This window comes from Cryptomeria japonica, chromosome 3 (genome assembly GCF_030272615.1).
Source record: "Cryptomeria japonica chromosome 3, Sugi_1.0, whole genome shotgun sequence".
Classification (NCBI taxonomy): domain Eukaryota; kingdom Viridiplantae; phylum Streptophyta; class Pinopsida; order Cupressales; family Cupressaceae; genus Cryptomeria; species Cryptomeria japonica.
In genome coordinates, this window is record NC_081407.1 from 318,221,564 (window position 1) to 318,242,524 (window position 20,961).

Below are 20,961 nucleotides of genomic sequence, written 5' to 3' on the forward strand. Positions count from 1 at the left end.
GCAGTTTCTATATATATTTTTTATTAGCAATTCGTTGTTATTAATGCAGGTCGGCCCTAACTTTCTCCTGCCCTTGTCGGCGCTCATGCCATGCATCGCCCAGGTCTAGATATTTTATGGTGTTGTGATTGGTTTGTTGGCTGCAACTAGGGTTTTAGACAGGGCATGAGAGTCTACCCTTCCAAAAATTGCTTGTCCTCAAATAATATTCAAATTGGAATGATTAAGTTAATTCCTTAATAGGAAGATGGCTTGATCTTTGCAACTTTCTTTCAATGAAAATTGATGACATAAATCACCTCCCCTGCGCTACTCTAATTATTACAAGTTGTTGATACGAATAGCTTCATCAAGGTGTTGAGAATTTGCAATGCTTGTAATTTTAAGACAAGTTTTCTCTCTTCTTCTAGAGAGAAGGATCAAGGCCAGCTTGTATTTTTTAAAAACTGATTAGGTTGGCCATATGTTTGCTCATTGGATATCTTTGTGAGTAGAAGCGAGGGTAAGTCTTTCTGCATATTAAAATGAGGATTAGAAGCAAGACACACATCTATGACCCTAAATAAATTCATATCTTTTAGTTCACTCTCGTTATTCTCATATTGTAGATCAACCAAAAATAGGAATCTTCATGATGATAGGAATACATTTACAGTAATCATAGATATTCATGGAGTAGACATGCCAAACATGGAGCAACACATAATAACACGAAGCATACACATGAAAACACAGAGCACACACATGAATATATGTAGACATAGTGAACAGGCAGATTACAATAAACATAATGACTAGCTAATTAACCTATAACCAATCACAGCTTAGTTCGATAGGAACTCGAAAAGACGCCAGTAGACTGGCCAACCCAACTAAGCCCCATATGATGCAATATCCAAGTCATGGCCCTTTGCATCACATCCCACAAGCAGCAAGAATGTCCAACCGAGACCAGATCCATCCCTTGCGGTAATCAATTCATCACTTAGCTCACAAGACGTGGGAATGTCCAACCAAGACTAGATCCATCTCTTGTGGTAATCAATTCATCACTTAGCCTACAAGACATAGGAACGTCCAACTAGGACCAAATCCATCTCTTGGGGTAATCAATTCATCACTTAGCCCACAAGGGGCAGGAACCTCCAACCAAGACCAAATCCATCTCTTGGGGTAATCAATTCATCACTTATCCCACAAGAAGCAGGGATGTCCAACTAGGACCAAATCCATCTCTTGGGGTAATCAATTCATCACTTAGCCCTCAAGAGGCGGGGACGTCCAACCAAGACCAGAAGAGGTAGGAACATCCAACCAGGACCAGATCCATCTCTTGGGGTAATCGATTCATCACTTAGCCCACACGAGGCAGGAACATCCAATCAGGACCAGATCCATCTATTGGGGTAATCTAACTTGGTTCTAGGGGGCTGGGTAACTACATCTCCCTAGCTTATTTCCTCCAACTAGGGTTAGGAACTTTAACTCCATCATATGATAGTCATATATCTAATTTCATTAATGATGTTCAACCATAAAGGGTTAGGATAAGGAAGCATGATAGGGTACCCAAGAGATCCTCTACCCTAGGCCCAAGAGCAGATATACCATCCCTCTTGGCCTCATGTGACCTTCCGCCATCTCATATGAGGTGGTGTACCTAGTGAGGAATACTATAGCCGTTTCCCCTCATCTTACCAGATTTCTGCTTCAACTCTTGTTTCCTTATCGGATATTGCTTCAGTATTATGGGTTTGGCTTCTCTTCCCAGATTTATGCCCTGGTTCCCATCTTTCTTTACATTTGAAAGACAAGTTTTTCTGCTTAAGGTCCTTTGGATTACAGATGTCTCTATGTCTCCATTCATCTTTGCATTTGTAGCACACCTTTTTCTCTTTACCCTTGTCTGGCTCACAAATATGACCAGGCCCCCCTTTTTCAAGTCTGTTGTAGCAGAAAAATGTATGACAGCCACCAACAATCAACAAATCAATTTCCCAGCATCACCTCAATGTCTGCAGCTTCATACGGAGCATGAAAGGGAGCACTGCAAGTCTGGTATAGCAAGAATACCAGATTGCAGATCTGTCACACATCTGTTACAGGGCAAATCTATATTTTAAAACCTCGTAGAACTCATCCGTGCATCTCATAACAGCTCCAAGACGAAGCCAAAATGCAGGGAATAGGCCCAGCACTGTCAAGACTCAAAACAACCTTCCAACACACCCAACTTCGTGGAACTTTGTTGCAGGTCACAAATATGATGCACAACAGATTTGAAAACACTTATTTGGATCTTCAAACGCTTGCCCACAAAGACATTTTTATTCTTATTTGCTGATCATATTTTTCTTTCAAATACAATCTCTATGGTATGATCACAACCTGCTCTCTATTCCCTTAGGCTGGCAGGAATGGTGCTCTGATACCACTTGTAATGTCCCTTTTCTAGATTACCTTGTAATTTGCCCAGATGGAATTAGAATATTATGGCTCAGATCAGATCTGCTTGCTGTCTATGGGACCTCCAGCTGTTCCTCCATGCATACCACTAATCTAGAGTATTATTGACTGTGGTTAAATATGGTTCAGGTCTGGTCCTCTGCATTGTCTTCCTTTATGTCTGCTCTGAACTCAGAAATTAGAATGTTCCATAAATGGTTTTTCTAATGTCCACCAAAAGACTTGTTTATATATCCCGCAGCATGCCTCTTTATCCAATGGTCACCTCTCTTTGATTGGGTCGGCCAGCATTAGTAATAATAATTATTTATTGGTTTTTTAATCTCTTTTATACAGGTCAGCCCTAATATATATTTCATTGCCTAATTTTATTTATTTATGCTGCATTTTATTGTTGCCCTAGGTCGGCCCTTAAATAGTCACAGCAATTTCTATATATATTTTTATTAGCAATTCATTGTTATTACTGCAGGTCGGCCCTAACTTCTGTAATGTCCCCACTTTGAAATAGAATTTAATAATAAAACTAAAATATAAAAGAATATAATTAAAATTTAATTAAGTTAATGAAAGGTCAAAAGACATAAAATGAAAAGTTGCGACTCCCTCAAACATGAGATATAAAAGGCAGAACAGAACCTCATTTGAGGGGGGATAATTTGGGAATCAGAAGTGCGGATCTGATTTAAATAAGAAGTGCAGATCTGATTGTGAAAGGTTGTGTCCCTTTCAAAGGGCAGAAATAATGAAGAGTTGCACTCTTTCAAAGGGTGCTAATGGTGTCTCTTGCCAAAGGGAATACATGATGAAGAGGTGTGACCTCTCCCTCGCATCGAGAGATATAAAGGAAAGGAGCCAAAAACATCCAGTGACATCACCATTGATCAGATCAGATCAGAACACATCCTTGTTCTTGGTGGTATGCATGGGGATGTGCTTACCGTGTATGCTTAATATATGAAGCCTGATAATGTTCTTGCAGAATTTAATAGTAATATTAATATAGACTGCAATATGTATGACAGACATACATAATTTTAAATACATTCATAGTACAATGAGATATCAATATATTCAGAGTCTAAATACTTAATCAATTCTAATTCTTCCCTTCATAAGGAGAGGTGTGGTGTTGTTAGGGAGAGGTGGAGTAAATCCATCCCAAAAATAGATGAGCCCCAAGGGTAAATGGACTAATGATCCTGAAATCTGGGCTGCATTATGAGCCCCAAGGGTGAATGGACTGATGTTCCTGAAATCTGGGCTGCATTATGGAGGTGGTGCCATTGGGCCCTAGACAAGTAAATCCCCAACGAAGGTTGAGAATTAAAAGGGATTAAGATTAGAGCTTGAATAAGGACAATATCAGTTGTACTATGAGCAACCATAGTTATTATATATGTAATTAATGTAGCATAATAAGTAGTAATGTAAGTTGCTCTTTAGGAATTGGCAGCCTCCTAGTAGGGGACAATACACTTCCTCCTGCCCTAGTTGACCCTCATGCCATGTATCGCCCAGGCCTAGGTATTTAATGGTGTTGCGATTGGTTTGTTGACTGTGAATAGGGTTTTAGACTGGGCATGACAGCTAACACTCAACCACATTTTGGTGTTGCGCCCCCCCCCCCCCCCACATCAAACTATAAGTCTAAGCAAGTAATAGGCCAATGATGAATCATGATCATAAAAATCTACAAAAAGCATATTCCTTGATGCAAATCTCTGCATATTCACAGTCAAAGCCACAATCCATGATTATCTTGTTTCATACATTGGACAACTTGTTTAGTATACAAGGACCGCCATAGTCGAAATTCGCATGCTACAGTCCTTGTACTGCTGAATACAAGTTAAGTCATAGTGGGCAAGAAAGGCCATTTTCAAAACACAAAATGTATCATCATGTCTTGCATAGAAAACGTATAGAAGAATCCCATCTATTGGTATCCTAGCTAGAGTCAAAATAGAACATAACCCTCTTTGTTAATGAGCTTCTTGCATAGAAAACTCATAGAAGAATCCCATCTATTGGTATCCTAGCTAGAGTCAAAATAGAACAAAAAAATTAATCTTTTTACTTAAGTACTCCTCTTTGTTAATGAACTTGTCAACAAATCATGCAGTCTTGAAGCCTTAAAAATAATTAATAACAAAGTCTTCAATTGAATATACACACAAGTCATTGAGAAACGATCAAATATCATGGTTACATCATCATCCAGGACCTATCTTAGACGCCAATACATGACTTGATGTGATGTTGTAATGAGTAATGTAACCTCCTCTAAGCCATATAATTTTTGTTTTGATTATTTGTCTTGATGCCATGGATTTCATATTCCATGAGTTTTGTATACATTTGATAATATTTGTATATCTAAATGTGTTATTTCCTTCAACTAAAATTTGTGTTTATAGGTATTTGATCGATGTATACTTGTATATGTGATCAAAGTAGCTTCTATTTGATGAGGTTATTGTCTCTTTAAGGTTTATTTATTATTTCGAAATTGCTGAGTCTAGGCGCTGAGTCTTAATCCGAGTAAAAAATCAGCTTGCTGAGTCCGAGGCAAGTCAGAGTCTTGTAGCTATGTAAGAGAGACAGAAATTCACCTAGGAAACCCTTGGAAATTTATTTTCAAACCTTGCAGGCCTTTCAAACCCTAATTACATTTTAACATAAACATGAGTACCCTAAACATCATCCTCTTAATACATTACGATGCAAACCATAGACCTGAGGACAAAATATACCATAATATACTCCTCAGACCACATTGCGTCTGGGTGTACAACAGGATTTGTTGTTGCTTTTTTTTGCATGACTAGAAAACTTTTGGCTTAGATGCCTTACAGCTACCGCTAACTGCCAAACAAAAGGGGGAACCAATAGTGACTTTTGCAGATAGGCGGATTGGCCAATAGATCAAAAAATCAAATTAAAGTTATAAGGCAATGAGATTTACAAGGCCGTCCAACATGAAGGACTTGTAGCTCAATCTGGAATCCCAAATTACAATCCTTTTTGGCTAAGGCCTGACTTAGTCTGTTTATGAAAAATATCATTATGGTAATACTTACATAAATTAGATAAAAAACTCCCACCTATATACATTATAAACATAACTCACATCAAGAGGAGATGAAGAGAAGATTGACCATGTTCAACCACCATCAGAAAATTTAATTTAAAAATTTCCTCTAGGTAAAAACCATAACCTCCTTGGGTATGGGCAGTAGATAACAAACAAGGTAAAAACCATGATCTTATTAAATATTAATGCACAGTAGATAACCAAAGACCACTTCAACCGAGAAACTAATATTACATTATAGTAATCCTTGGAGAACATTGTCAGCCTTGTTTATATGCAGAAAAATGATATATTTCACCCATGATTTCAAGCATTACACATTTTGAAAGTTTCTTTGAGTCACAGTATTCATTAAAGATTGATTAAAATCACTTAAAAATGAGATTTAGAATAATGCCGTTTCCATCAATGAGTTCATGAAAGTTAAATTCTAAACTTTTTTTCAGAAGTTTTCTCCCAGATTTTTCACATCTTTTGAAAGGCAATATGATTTCAGATGAGACTACCCCATACCCCTTCATAGCAGGCTTCCAAGAAACTTGCCTTCAAAAGTCATCATTACAATATAGCGACCCCTCTTAAGATAGGTTTCCAAATTTATATGTAGTTTGTTATCTTATAAAGGACATCTTCACTTCCCAGTCAAACCATTTTGTGAGCATTCAATACTTGATATTTCTTTTGAATTTTCTCCTCTGTAGCACATTTAAGCTAAATAAATTGCATGAGCATAACAGACACCATTAGCATGGATCATAAACCTTTCTACAATTCAATAGATAAAATTCAGGTCCTCTATCAGCTCTCGTAGGTTTCTTGGTTATAGAAGCAAAAACTGTTATGTTCCACCAAGCTTCTAGGGCGGCATTTGGAAGATACGTTCCAAGAACGGATTTATTAGAGGCCATTTTAGGGGATGGCAGGGGGTGGCTTTTGAAAAATGGGGAAATTTAAAAATATAAGAAAATTTCAAATATTCATATGATAACATTGATAAGGCATTCATCATATACAATATATATCCTTAATAGATAACCTTTAAATAAAATGCCCAATGGCTGCAGTTCTAACTACAAAATGACAAAAAAACATAGAAAGTATGCTGCTACCCCTGAGCTTGACAAGAACTTATGCAACCAATGAGCCTATCTCCTTTATCCCGTGATTGTAGTGGTTGACACAAGCGACAACATGTTCCTAACTTTGTATTGAGATTGGAAACGAGGTTGCATCAATAAGACCAAAATCTTTGTCGTTAGATGTAAACCTGCAATCCCACAAAAACAACTAAAAACTGTCGTTTCGAGGAATACAAAGGCACCCTCTTGTGACTGAAACATCACCTTGAGAGGTAAAAATAATGCTTAAAGTCCTAGGTATTATTTTGCCTGATTTTATCATGAAGCCCTGATATGTTGCTAACTAAAATGGCTAAAAACCGTCTTCAAATCTTGCAAAGTCAACCCTAAAATGTGTGACTACCACGCAACTTAAAGGATCTGGACACTCTGCTGTTTTGCAGACCAAAATCTCTCATTTAGGTATGAGAGTGGTGTGGGCCCCCTAAAGAAGAATAAAATATTTTTTAATTTGTTTTGGGCGTTTATTTTTTTTTAATTTAAGTGGAACTGCAAAGGGATGGCTGGCCATCCCCTTGGACAGTCAAGAGATGTCACTGACATCCGAGGCCATTCAGGGATGGCCGACCATCCCCATTAGGTCCCCACATTCTCAAGACATCAGAGGAAAATAAGTTTGACTTAGGATGGTGGAGGGACATTACCAAGGTATCCCCAGAACGTTTCCAGTATAAGAACATGTCAAAATATGTTGCAACACATCCCCAAGGAACATAGAAAAACTGCAAAAAAATCATAAGAAATTGCAAGTAATCAAGAACCAGAAATTTCGCCCTTTTTTCGACAATGGAAATCATGATTTAAACAGTGACTCAACATGCAATTTTTTGACAACTTTTACCAACAAATTAAAAAGAAATGGAACAAACTCATCCAGTACATAAAAAATCATGAATTTGACCAGTCCTTTACGAGTTGGGACAATTTTTTGGACAAACAAATGTTGTTTTTGTTGTTTTTCCTTCACATTTGGATGGTATTTTTGGAGGAATCCAAACATTTTCAAGCTGGATCTGGTGATTTTCAGGACTTTATAATGTTTTTTTAATTTCTTTCTGCATTTGCATGGATAAGTTGGAGGAATCAAAAACTCTTTGAGCTGGATTTGAAGATTTATGTGGCTGTAGGATGCAAACTGTAGAGTTTCATCTTGATTTCAAGCTAGCATTCAACAATATCCAAAAACTTGTTTTGACATTTCATCTTTTAGGTTTAGATTTATTTTTTTAATAAATTCTTCTTATTTGTTTAAAAATATAAATATAAATGATCAAAAAACCCTATGTTGGAATTTAAAAATCAATTAAAAAATTTAATACTCTCTTGCTTGCTTACCAAATTAAATTGTTGAAGAAAACCCATTAATTTGCAATGTCATGTTCGTTGTTATTTACTTTGTGCTTGCAAATATTGTAGAGGTTGATGATGCACAATAGTCTCTTTAACAGAAAAACGGTGGCTCCATTTTTAAAAGTGTGAACTAACACAAATAATTATTTATCATAACTTGCGTAATTCATTCTTCGTATGTTGAATGCATCTCTGTTTCTGCTTTCTGTGATGGAATATTAGAATAACTGATTTATCCTTACTTGTTCTATCATCATGAAGTGTTTATCTTTGCATAGATATTGAATGACAGTAATGTTTTGATTTCCAAAGTTACGCATGAGTGAGAATCGATTGGAAGATTCTCCATTTATTTCTTTTAAATAGTTTAGTCTTCTGCCTTTGATTGCTTTCTAGTTAAAAGCTCTACTTTTAATTGCTTTCTGGTTAAAAGCATCCATAGTTATAATTCATTGCAAATATTTAGAAGGTAGCTGTGCCTTGTAAAAGAAGTAGAGAGTAGGTGTAGAAGGACATCACACCTATCTCAACTGTTTGAAACAGTTTGCTACCTATCCGGGCGTCAGAATACAGATCAAGGTGACAAAATAACTTGCATAACCTTAACTGCTAAGTGATTACCTCTGAATAATAACATATAGGTTTGCCACCTTAAAGCAAGATGGTGCCCATTGCATATATCACTAGCACCTGTTTCTGCCTAAGAAGCATGAATCATTTAATACTTTAATGTTTCAAATACTTCATTTTGTTCATTACACCAATTAAAGTTCCTCCCTTCTGATGCAATTTGATGTAAAGGTGCGGCTATATAGGAAAAATGAAGGAATAAACTTTCTCATGAATTGTGAAGCCCCTACAAAACTCCTAGTTTCTGTGGTACTCTTGGTGTAGACCCATTTACAATTGTTTCAACTTTAGATGGGTCTAAATATTAATTCTCCTTCTCCTACAACATGCCCTAAATATACCCATGATTCTTTGTCAAATTCACATTTCTTTAAATTGCATAATAGTTGTTCTTTTAACCTTTGCAAGGCTTGCCTAATGTGGATTAAATGTTCTTCCCATGTAGTACTAAATATTCAAATATCATCTAGATAGACTATCACAAAGTTGTATGTGTATTCCCATAAAACAGAATTCATTATTCTCATAAAAGTAGCAAGCACATTACTCAAGCCAAAAGGAAATACTAAACATTTATAAAGTCCTTTCTTTGTTTTAAAAGCAGTTTTCCAACTGTTCTCTTCTTTCATTGCACCTAATGGTAACCAAACTTAAGATCCAACTTAGTAAAATACTTAACATGTCTAGGTTGAACTAGCAAGTCATCTATCCTCAAGCGGGAACATCTATTCTCAATAGTAACTTTATTAAAAGCCCAATAATATATGCACATTCTTCAAGAACCACCTTTCTTCCACACCATCACTATGTGTGACCCACAAGGTGAAACGCTAGGGCAAATCACCACTTACTCCAATAACTCTTGTGGCTACCTCTTGATCTAGTTACTCTCCAATAAGGATTGCCTATACAAGCCAACGTTTGGTAAAGCATATTTTGATAGAAGTTAAATCTCATACTCAGTGGCAACCCTTCTATTCTACAAACACTTCTTGAGAAGATGACAAGACTTCATCAAAGCCTTCCAATTTTGAATTAGTCACAATTGAAATGCTAATCCCATCTTCATTCTTATCTTTTAGCAAAAGTAAGAAAAATTGTTTAGTATTTTCAATTTATTTGATTGCTTGGTTGGCACTTGTCGTAGCTACTTTGGCCCCACTCTAGTGTCCTTTGATTATATATTTGACCCCATCTTTGACCCATCTATACATATTAGCTCTTCTCATGACTATAGCAACTCCTACATAACGATATGGAGTAACGAGAACATTATCAAAAGCATCAAGGGGAATGTCATCGGCCTCTATCTCATCTATGTATTGTGGATTTATCCCAATTTTTACTTTACAATTTTGTTTGCTTGTAGCTCTACAGCTCTTTTAACCCATCCTAATGAGTATGGATGTGGATGCTCCTCCATTTTAATCCCAAGGCTTTTAACCAAATTTTTTGAAATAAGATTATATGGTGAAACCCTAGATCTAGCCAAGCATTAATTTTGTTTCTTTTAGCGTGTAATTCCAAGACAAAAAGTGTTTTCATCTCTTCAAATTCATTTTCCTTAGTGGTCATGCATCCAAGTTCATCATTTATATTTGAACCATCTTATATTTCCATTTCACCTTTATAAATAGTAAGCATAGGTTTCTTTGTATCATTTCTTTACCCTTATTCTTGGGATTTAGTTCAAAATGAAGTTTCCAACATTTTGAATTTACATGCCCATCTAAATTGCAATGACTACAATGATTTGTTGTGTCCTTTATATCATTGTTGTCATCCTCTTTGTGCACTATTGTATTCGCTTTCTTTGTTTTCCATTTTTTTTATATTTCCTTTTGAATTTAATTGAATCTCCCTCATAAATCTTCTACTCCTCCTCTACATAGTATACTTGGACAAATGCCTCATCCAAGTCCTTTGGATTAGTGGTAACCACCCTCCTTTGTATGTGACTATAGAGTTCACGATTTTTTCTCATCATATTCTCCTCTTCAAGATCCATGCCATTCACCATAGCCTATTGCTAGAATTCCATGGTCTAATTCTGTACAATGTGACCACTCTGTTGCTTGTGATACATCCATTTTATTTTTTGATCTGCCTTGTGTCCTACAAGATAGAAATATCTTCTTATTAATTCTATGAGTTCTTCCCATTTATCAACTATTGACTTTTTCTTTTTTTACAATTTGCAACATATGCCTCCCATCATTCAAGCGCATGATCAATCATCTTAAGACATACAAAATTAACCCTTTGAGCTCCATTTAGTTTTGCACAACTAAAATAGACTTCCAACAACTTAATCCATGTCTCTAATATTTCTGCATTAATTTGTCCATTCAAATGCTTAATTTCTACTTTTCTTTCAATCTTAAATAGACAAAAAATTTATGACTCTATATTAGGTTCATTTAAAAAATCTTCTTTCATATCATCCATGATAATACAAAATTTATTTGCTATTACTTTAAGCAACTCACGGATGAAAGTTTGTTCATCTTCCATTTTACCTTGTTGCCTACTCATGTGCTCTTGTTGTTGCCTAAATCATTCCTGATTTTCTGTGATTTCATTCTTAATTTTTTTATTATTCCTTTAATGTGGCATTTTAATGTTGTGACACATGCATTCAAATCCTGCATGATTGAACTTGTAGCTCTTGTTACAATCATGCAAAATCCTTTCATAAATCTATAAATGATTAAAACCGCTTCGATACAAAAATTAACCTATAAACTCTACTTTGGAGTTTAAAAAATCAGTTAGGATATTTAATAATCTCCCACTTGCTTTGCAAATGAAAAGATCGTATTGTTAAGAGAATAATTACTATGCTTTGAACATAAATAAACATGAAACAACTCACAACGCATGGATTTATCTGAAAAAAGCCTCAATGTGGAGAAAAAATCAGTTTTGGTAGTGACAGAGTGCCTTGCTAACCTCCTTTATTACATTGCAAAGAGATTATTATAACAAGTGAGCAATCTTGCCGTCTACTTTTGCTTATTTCTCCTACAAGAACAAAAATACACCAATTCCAACTTCTCTGACTATCGATGATTGAATGCTCTCAAACAAGTTTTATTTATAGTTTTTTCTAATGCATAGTTGACTTTTTTCGAGCCCTAGGTAAAGATCAACAAACACTAGATGCTAAATTGATGATTGTGCAATTTGAATCCCAAGATTTATTATCGGCACAAGCGTGGACAGTAGCGCACCCATGTTATGGTATAGGTTCAAGCTCACTTCCGTTGTCATTTGTATCTAGTATAGTCTTCAACACTACCAAACACTTGTCCTTGAATCTAAAACTTGTTCTCTATTCCTGTTTTCCTATTTTTGTATGTTTTCAAAATCCTTTTGGATCAAAAGAATATGCCATTTTTTAGCATAAAAGAGCCTAGCTCCCAACCCTAAATGTTGAAAAACAAAAATTTAGCATTTAAGGATCGGGTTAGGACTTTTTTAATCCAAAAAAATCCTAATCTTAATCCTAAAGAGAATTGTTTTCAGCATTTTCACTTGATGTTTTTTTATTTTAATATAGATTTTGAAATTATTATATATAATTATCATTTATAATTATGTACTATGCAGTATGCATTGTGCAGTGCAATTAATGACAATTCAAGGTATAAACTCTCATTTTTATTCACTCTCTATATCTATATACAATCAAAATGTCTTTAAATTTAGATAACAGTTTTTTCTCTGTTTTCTACATTTTCTCATTACAAAAGAGGCGGAGAGGGTGGGAGTTGAATTTGATTACAGAGACCTTGAATTAATGAGATGCCATAGTCAACGAGGTTGTGATGTAATGGTAAAAGGAGAGACTCTAAGAACCTGACCAGAATTTAATGGGATACAGTAAGCATTTCTGAGGATTTAATCTAAGGAATGTGGTCGAAGCATACTTCGTATAATAATATCATCTAAGATTATCCGGAAGAATACCTTCAAAGGCATTCTACATGCTTCATTAAAATACTCATAACATCCCCCAACTATTACCAAAATTAAGGAAAAAAAGGGTCCTACAAGCAACAACAAAAAGGCCAGCAGCAAAGCCAGCATTTGAATGAAACAGACTTTCGGCTCTACCGGTATTATAAAATTGGCTCCACTAAACCTAAACAGCACGGCGATATAGAAGGAAAATGGAAAGCCATCTGCTACGGTTTCCACAAGATAGGTCTCGTACAACAAATTAGCATTTGGTTAAGAGTGAAAACAGCCGTTATATTTCAACAAGAACGAGGATTTATCAATCAAAACCCTAATTGCGGTTGAAATGATGGCACTCGTGATATCAAATCTCCAAGAGCCTTTCATCATTCTGGCTTACTTGCTACCACAACAAGACCCACAAATACAACCAAATTGACAAGCATTTAAAAGAGAAAAACATATTTGAAGGTGTGAAAGTGACTAACTATTCTGTGACATCTTCCAGAACCATGTTGACATAAACGTCGAAGCCCCTAAGAGTGCCAACGAGCTCCTTGTCGCCTTTCATGATCACCCATATCTTTGATCCTATGCACCTGTCTATTAGCTCTGCACCCACCACCACAGCACATTCCTTATGCAAACCATACTGGATTGCTAAGAGCTGTCTATAACCGTGAAAACATAAAACAAAAGAAAACCTGATGGAAGAAGGTGTGAAGGATTGTGAGCCATCTTGCAAAGACCTGTTCTGCTCTGCTTACAACAACAATGGAGATCACGATGACACCTTCACTAGCGTCTTTGCGCCACTGTTGGCAAGAACTTGAACTTCTATGGATCTTCAAATATCCTTTCTTGTAAACATGAAGCGAAATTTGCAACTTACATTCAAAGCTAAATTTGCAACTTACACGCTTTTGAAAATGATAAGTGAAATGAATGAAAAGAAATTAAATTTATATGGTCCAAGGTAGTCTTTTTATGAAATTTCAAGTTAAGGAAAGAAAATTTGGATTCAATGGATAAGGAAATAGAATATATCAAGCAAAATATTTAACTGGTGAGCAAATGGAATATTTTTATGAATGCATGTTTCATAAAGGTTTTTGTTATGCATAATTTTGTCAAAGTGAATATGATTGCAGGGAGAAAGAAAAAGTATTATATTGAAGTGTTTAATTTTACATATGATTATCGTCAAGAAGCATGTAAGGATAGACATGTAAATATCTTAACAATTGATTCTTGGTCTAATGTAATCACCAAGAGGACTCTTGAGAAGTTAGGAGAGCTCGTCATCACTTTGAATAGGAGAAAGATTGAAATGAAGAAAGCAAAAATGATAAGACTAGATATCCAATAAGCTTTACAACTTCTATCTTTGTTAAGACAAATAAATCTCTTATAGTTGAAAATATTTGGAACTTAAATTTTTTTATTATGTTCACTATTAAAAATTATGTGGGACCTCATACTTATAAAAACTCCTAAAAATTCTCAATAACATGTTGAGATATTTTAGGAAGCCCCCTTCCATGAGAAAACAACTTAAGTACCCAAAAAATGAAAAAAGTTAAAATAGAAGATCCCAAAAATGAGCCAACAAGACATAAAAATGTGACTTTCATGATATCGACCAAGTTTCCAAGTTAAGGCTCCATACTCTTTACTAACTATTTAGAACCCTTTTTTCTTTGTTTTTTCTTTTTTGATTATGAGTTTGTCACTTTGTTTAGGTAGAGAAAACATATTTACTAGGATGAGTTAGGTGTTCGTTGCATAACTTGATTATACTTATAAGTGGCAACTTAGATATTGAAAATTTGATTTTATGATATCAACCATGTATCTCTAAGGTAAGGATCTATTTGTTGACCATTTAGAACCTTCATCTTATGTCGTTTACTTAGCACTTGTCATTTGCTAATCAATTGTGCTTTGTTTTCTTAAAACTTTAGTTTTTCCCCTTTAATTATAATTTTTCACTTTGTTTATGTGTATAACATGCATTCACACTGGTGATTTGATTATTGTCAAAAGTGGTGGCTTAAAGCATTTAACGTGATTATGTTTGATCGACCATGTGTCTCCAAGGTAAAGCTCCAATTTTTTATCATTTAGAACCTTCCATTTGCTCCCTATATTTGCCTTTTGTCTTCAATTGACCTTTTACACTTTCATTTTGTTTAAAAAGTTAGTTTTTCCTCTTTGGTTGTCAAAAGTGGCATTTGTTAGGTCCCGGGAAGGACAACTGAGAGGGGGGGGGGGTGAATCAGTTGTGAACCTGTTGTTAATAAATTGTAATCCAAATGCAAATTATTCCAACTTAAACTTAAATGTCGGTAAAACAAATTAACAGATGTAGCAGTACCGGTTTAACTTAATGCATAAAACATAAAGAGAAATAACATCCACAACACATAACACAAAGATTTTGACGTGGAAACCCGGTAAGGGAAAAACCACAGTGGGAAACCTTACCCACAATCAGATGATACTACTGCAGATAGTATGTGTATACAAATGGGGTTTGCACATGTAGAAATGCCAACTGCCTAGAGCTCATTGCTCAATCACAAAATAGGAGTCACACTGACTACACAATTGGATGGTTAAATCCAAGGATAATGTACTGCTCAAAATAGCATCTCCAATGCTGGATTCAATACCGGTTAAGCTCTAAACATGAGTGTCAAAACACCTTCATAACCTTCCTTCAACCTTCAAATAATGTCTGTGTGATTCGCATAAGGATTTGCTTATTTTCGCTCTTCAATATTCGAATACACTCAGACCATATCCACATCCACATCTTGATCTTCAATAAGATTTTACAATCATTTATACAAAACCTAAGACCAAATGTATAGGTCGGCTCACTAAAGATATTACAAATAAGTCTTGATGCGATACAACATGTCGACTCAATACATTTACCACAATATCCAATCAATAAACAATCTCCATAACGTGTCGTGTTGATTTGGAGTACCGGTCCATAACCTAGACCTATCTGTCGATAAAGGCAAATTTGTCAACCCGATTAGACCAATAAGCAAAACACCAAATCCAAACTTCTAGTCCATGTTTTCGACATAACCAAATGATCTCCAAATGATAACAAGTCATCATCGTTGTCGGTGAACAATATAACTTGTTGGTGAACACATATCGGTGACTGTGCATAAGCCACTAACCATACTGGTGAACATAATGTAAACATCCAAGAAGATAAGTGTTGACATCAATGACAAAACCAATGCAACACATGACAAAGTCATCCATAATACCAACTGCATCTTTGCATTTAAAAATGACCATTTTGTTTCGTTTGCTACCATAACTGTGAAAACAACAAATAAAAGAAAACCTGATAGAAGAAGGTGTGAAGGATTGTGTGCCATGTTGTAAAGATTTGTTCTACTCTACTTACAACAACAATGGAGATCATGATGACACCTCCACTAGTTATCATGTATAATTATGTACTATGTAGTATGAATTATGCAATGCAATTTATGACAAAATCCATATTACAAAATTGATGGCATAAACTCTCATTTTTGTTACTCTCTATATCTATATATAATTAAAATGTCTGTAAATTTAAAAAATACTTTTTCTCTATTTTTTTTTCTTTTTTCATTAAAATACAAGTTGAGAGGGGTGGGAGTTGAAGTTGAATATAGAGACCTTGCATTAATGTGATGACATACTCAACAAGGTTGTGATATAATAGTAAAAGGGGAGACTTTAAGAACTTAACCAATGTTTAATGGGTTACAGTGAGCATTACAAAGGTTTTAATATTTGGAGTGTGGTGTAAGCATACTTTGCATAATAATATGATATAATATTATCCCACAAAACAACCCCTTCAAAGGCATTCCCTATGCTTCAATAAATACTCATAACCTTCCCCAATTTTTACGAGGATTGGTAAAAATTAAGGTCCTACAAGCAACAAAAGAAAGACTAGCAACAAAGTCAGTAGTTGAAAGAAATAAACTTTTAGTTATTGTCAATATCATAAAATTAGCTCCACCAAATGTAAACAAAACTTGACAATATATAAGGAAAATAGAAAACCATCTGCTACCATTTCCACGACATAAGTCTCCTACACCAAATTAGAATTTGGTTAATATCCATTATACCTCAAAAAGAACAAGGATTTCTCAATCAAAACCCTAATTGTGGTAGAAATGATTACACTCCATTGATATCAAATCTCTAAGAGAGTTTTATCATTCTATTTTTGTTGCTACCACAACAATACCCACAAATATAAGCAAATTGACAAGCATTTAAAAGAAAAGAAAAAAATGAAGGTGTGAAAGTGACTAACTATTATGTGACATCTTTGAGAACCATGTTGACATAAATGTCAAAGCCCCTAAGAGTCCCAATGAGCTCCTTGTTGCCTTTTATGGTCACCCATGCCTTTGATCCTATGCACCTATCTATTAGCTCTATGCCAACCATCACAACACATATTCCTTGTGATGCAAATAATACTAGATTATTGTGAGTTGTCTATAATTGCGAAATCAAAAAATAAAAGAAAACCTGGTGGAAGAAGGTGTGAAGGATTGTGTGCCATGTTGTAAATACTTGTTCTACTCTACTTACAACAACACTAGAGATCACGATGACACCTTCGCTAGTGCCTATGTGCCAATGTTGGAATGAACTTGAACTTCTCTAGATCTTCAAAACTCTTTTCTTGTAAACATGAATTTAAAACTTAAATTCAAAGCTAAATGTACTTTTATACATTTTATGAAAATGATAAAGTGAAACGAACAAAAGACAATTAAGTTTATACTTTTTGAATATATTTAGAGTTGGGAAAAGAAGATTTCGACGAAACAAAACAATAGTGGATGAAAAAATGCAATATCTTTTTGAATACATGTCCCATGAAAAGCATAGAAAAAAAGGATTTTGTTGTGGATAAGTTTGTCAAATGTAGATGGGGTAAAGTGTTAGGGAGGAAGAAGAATTATCATGTTGAAGTGTTCAATCCCACATACATGATCATCATCAAAAATCATACTTAAGGGCTAGTATGCCATGGAAAGCCAAATTTCTTATCACTTGATTAAGAACTATCTCTCATTAATTTCAATGTGAAATGAGACAATTTGAAATGTTGAAAGAAGCATGAGAAGAAAGGATGTGTTTTTTTTCATTATCAAGATAGTGGAATAAAAAAAACACCACATTGTGGAGCGTGATACTTTCAGAGACATTGGGGACAAACATGTAAATATCTTGACAAATGATTCTTGGTATAATATACTCACCAAGAGGATTCATGAGAAGTTGATAAAGCTCATCATCACCTTTAATAGGATAAAGATCGAAATGAAGAAGGCAGAAATGACAAGTCTAACTCTCTTATAGGCTTTACAACTTTATCTCCATTAAGACAAATAAATCTCAAATAGTTAAAAAAATTATAGGCATTTTATAAACAAATAAACCTCTTTATAGTTGAAAATGTTCGAAGCTTAAATTTGTTAATTGTATTCATTATTAAAAAAATATATGGGACCTCATGCATATAAAAACTCCTAAAATTTATCAACATGTTGAGATATTTTAGGAAGCCCCCCTCGATGAGACAACAATATAAGTACCCAAAAAATGAAAAAAGAAATATAAGAGCCCAAAAATGAGACAAAAAAATATAAACAATGTGATTATCATGATATCAACCATGTTTCGAAGTTAGGACTCCATGCTCTAAATTATTAACTTTTTAGGACCCTTTTTTTATTTTCTTTTTTTATTTTTAATTGTGAGTTTGTCACTTTTTTTAGGGTGAGAAAACATGTTCATTAGGATGAATTAGGTCTTCATTGCATAGCTTAATTTTACTTATAGGTTTCAACTTCAATGATGAAAATGTGATTTTTTGACAGATCAACTATTTATCTTCGATGTAAGGATCTATTTGTTGACCATTTAGAACTATCCTCTTGATTTCTTTACTTAGGATTTGTAATTATTAATTAATTGTGCTTTGTTTTTCTTAAAATTCTAGTCTTTTATGCAAGAGCATTCGGGCTCACAAGCAATCCCGCATCACCAAAAAAAGAATTTTCTTTTTGTATGTTCAAGATTTTTTATGTCTGTGTAGTTTGGATCTTCACAAGCATCTTATGGAGTGTTGAAAGATAAAATATTATTTCTATCAAGACTTGGCTTCCATTTCAAAAATCAGAGGCAAACAAAGTGTTTAATGTGCCTGGAATGAAAGGAAGAAGATAGTGATTTTTGAGGAAAAGATCTTCATTTTCCAAAGGAGCACAAATTGGTTCTTGTTTTTATTCATTTTTCAAACAAATTTGATTTGGCATCATACTATCAAGCAACACAAGCACAATGCTTTCCCCCAAAACAAAGAGGAGTTGATCATTGAATATAGACTATTTGGAAGCCCCTGCTAAGAACAAGACCACCTTGAAGCCTCTACAACACCGCAACTCAAATTTGAATGCAATTGAGTCATCTACAATCTTGTTGCACTCTATCCATGTGAACCCCATGGCTCTTTTGTGCCTGTGCATATGCTAACATGACCATGTTTTCTCTTCTTTGATCGACATTCCTCTTGTTACTCTAATTTGGTCTATCATTATAATCTATAAGTTTCTTACCGGTGCTTCTTTTCAAAGTCCTCACAATTGATTTCTTTTTGTATTTTGTTGAAAAAAATTAACATTTCACAACTTATTTTATTTTAATTCATTGACACAATGCAAAAAAATTATGTGTTTTTTAAGTGAAACATACAACACTTCAAATTGTGAGAATAATACAGGATGCATAGGTTTGATGAGATTGTATTTGTCCGCTATAAATGTCACCTCTAGCACAAGAAAATTATAATTGTTGATACAAAATTATCCTCTATTTATTATTTCTACGAGTTTTTATTTAGTCTCTTAATGCAACACTATATATGTATGCAACTATGTATATATTGTGTAGGGAGAGAAATAAATGTTAAATATTTTGAAATTTGGTATCTCTTTGCATATGTTACATATGTTTTTTAAAATGTAAGTATGCTAGTTCTTAGTTCAACGTTAGCCCTTGGGAACAAGGAATCAAGTTGGGTTTGGCTATCTTTATTTGATTATTGTTCATTTTATGTGATATCGATACTTGTTGAGGTATACCCATATGAAAGACCTCCCAAGTCTAAGCTAAGATTAAAGCACAAGAGATATAATCTAGTCTCGTAGAGCTTTCCTTCAACCTTTCATAGTCTCTTGACAGGATAATTCACATGCATGATGACAACCCTAGCCCTATGAGTAAGATTTGGTTCTAGGGAGTGTGGCAACAATTTTGGAAACCAACACTATGTTGTGTAATTGGAGGAGGGAATTGAGAAAACCCTAAAAAGGAGGTAAATTTGAAAATTTCATGTCTAAGAAGATACTTATCAAAATTACAAGAAAACAACACCACAAGCTCCTCAAAATTCACAAGGGAAAGCTCTGTGAGTTGAATATATAATTGTCTCATATTTTAATCTCTACCAAATCCCAAATTTTCACCTCTTCACCATCCCTACCTTCTCTAATTCAAAATATTGATATTTGTAAACCCCTCCTCTAATCCCATATCAAGTTGATGATAATATTCCTTAAGGCTACTCTTCCTTCAAATTGTCCCCTTAGTAATTTCTAGTCCTCAAAATGTTATTTCCTTTTCTTAGTGGTTAAAGGGGATGGTATCTGAGAAAGGGAAGTAGAACAAGATGACTCATCCTAACTTTAATACATGACTAATTTGTTGCATTGTACTTTCTAAAACCTTATAAATGTTCACACTGCTTTTGGATTAATGGTATTTATTCCTTTAGAAATGAGTATGTGGAGGTCACTCAAAATATTGGTGATAAAGGAGAATATAAAGTGACTAGGACTGTATATCAAGTTACTCATATTGAGCTTAGCCCCTCTACTTAGAGGGTGATATTTGTAAATTTTAGATCTCAATTATAAAATTAGTACAAAGAATAGAAATGAGAAAGTGACTAGAGAACAACTAGAGGAACAAGTCCAAACCTTGACAACATACATCAATTCTATCATAGATGAATACATCTAGTTTGTCATTAAGTACATGCCTTAATCAACTTTAGATAATGTGAATAGATGAGGTGTTGATAAAGACGTAATAGATAAGATAAGCTATAAAGCATAATGAAAAGTCTCAAAAGAATGGGTTGAACAAATTATGCTAGAATGTATGTTATTCATTAAAGAAGAAATAATTTCATGCTAG

At 34.5% G+C, this 20,961-nt stretch overlaps 1 protein-coding gene across 1 annotated transcript in view; it reads right to left on the bottom strand.

The window, feature by feature from the left end:
- The window catches only part of LOC131036024 (sm-like protein LSM5), a 35,567-nt gene extending 21,969 nt beyond the window's left edge, over nt 1-13,598 (bottom strand). Inside the window, exons 1-2 of the mRNA XM_057967817.2 lie at nt 13,350-13,598; nt 13,134-13,257 (exon numbers count right to left, since the gene is read on the bottom strand). Coding sequence (XP_057823800.1) covers nt 13,134-13,257; nt 13,350-13,383 — 158 coding nt within the window. The 5' untranslated portion in view covers nt 13,384-13,598. The remainder of the gene's footprint in view (nt 1-13,133; nt 13,258-13,349) is intronic.
- Between the last annotated feature and the right edge of the window lie 7,363 nt (nt 13,599-20,961).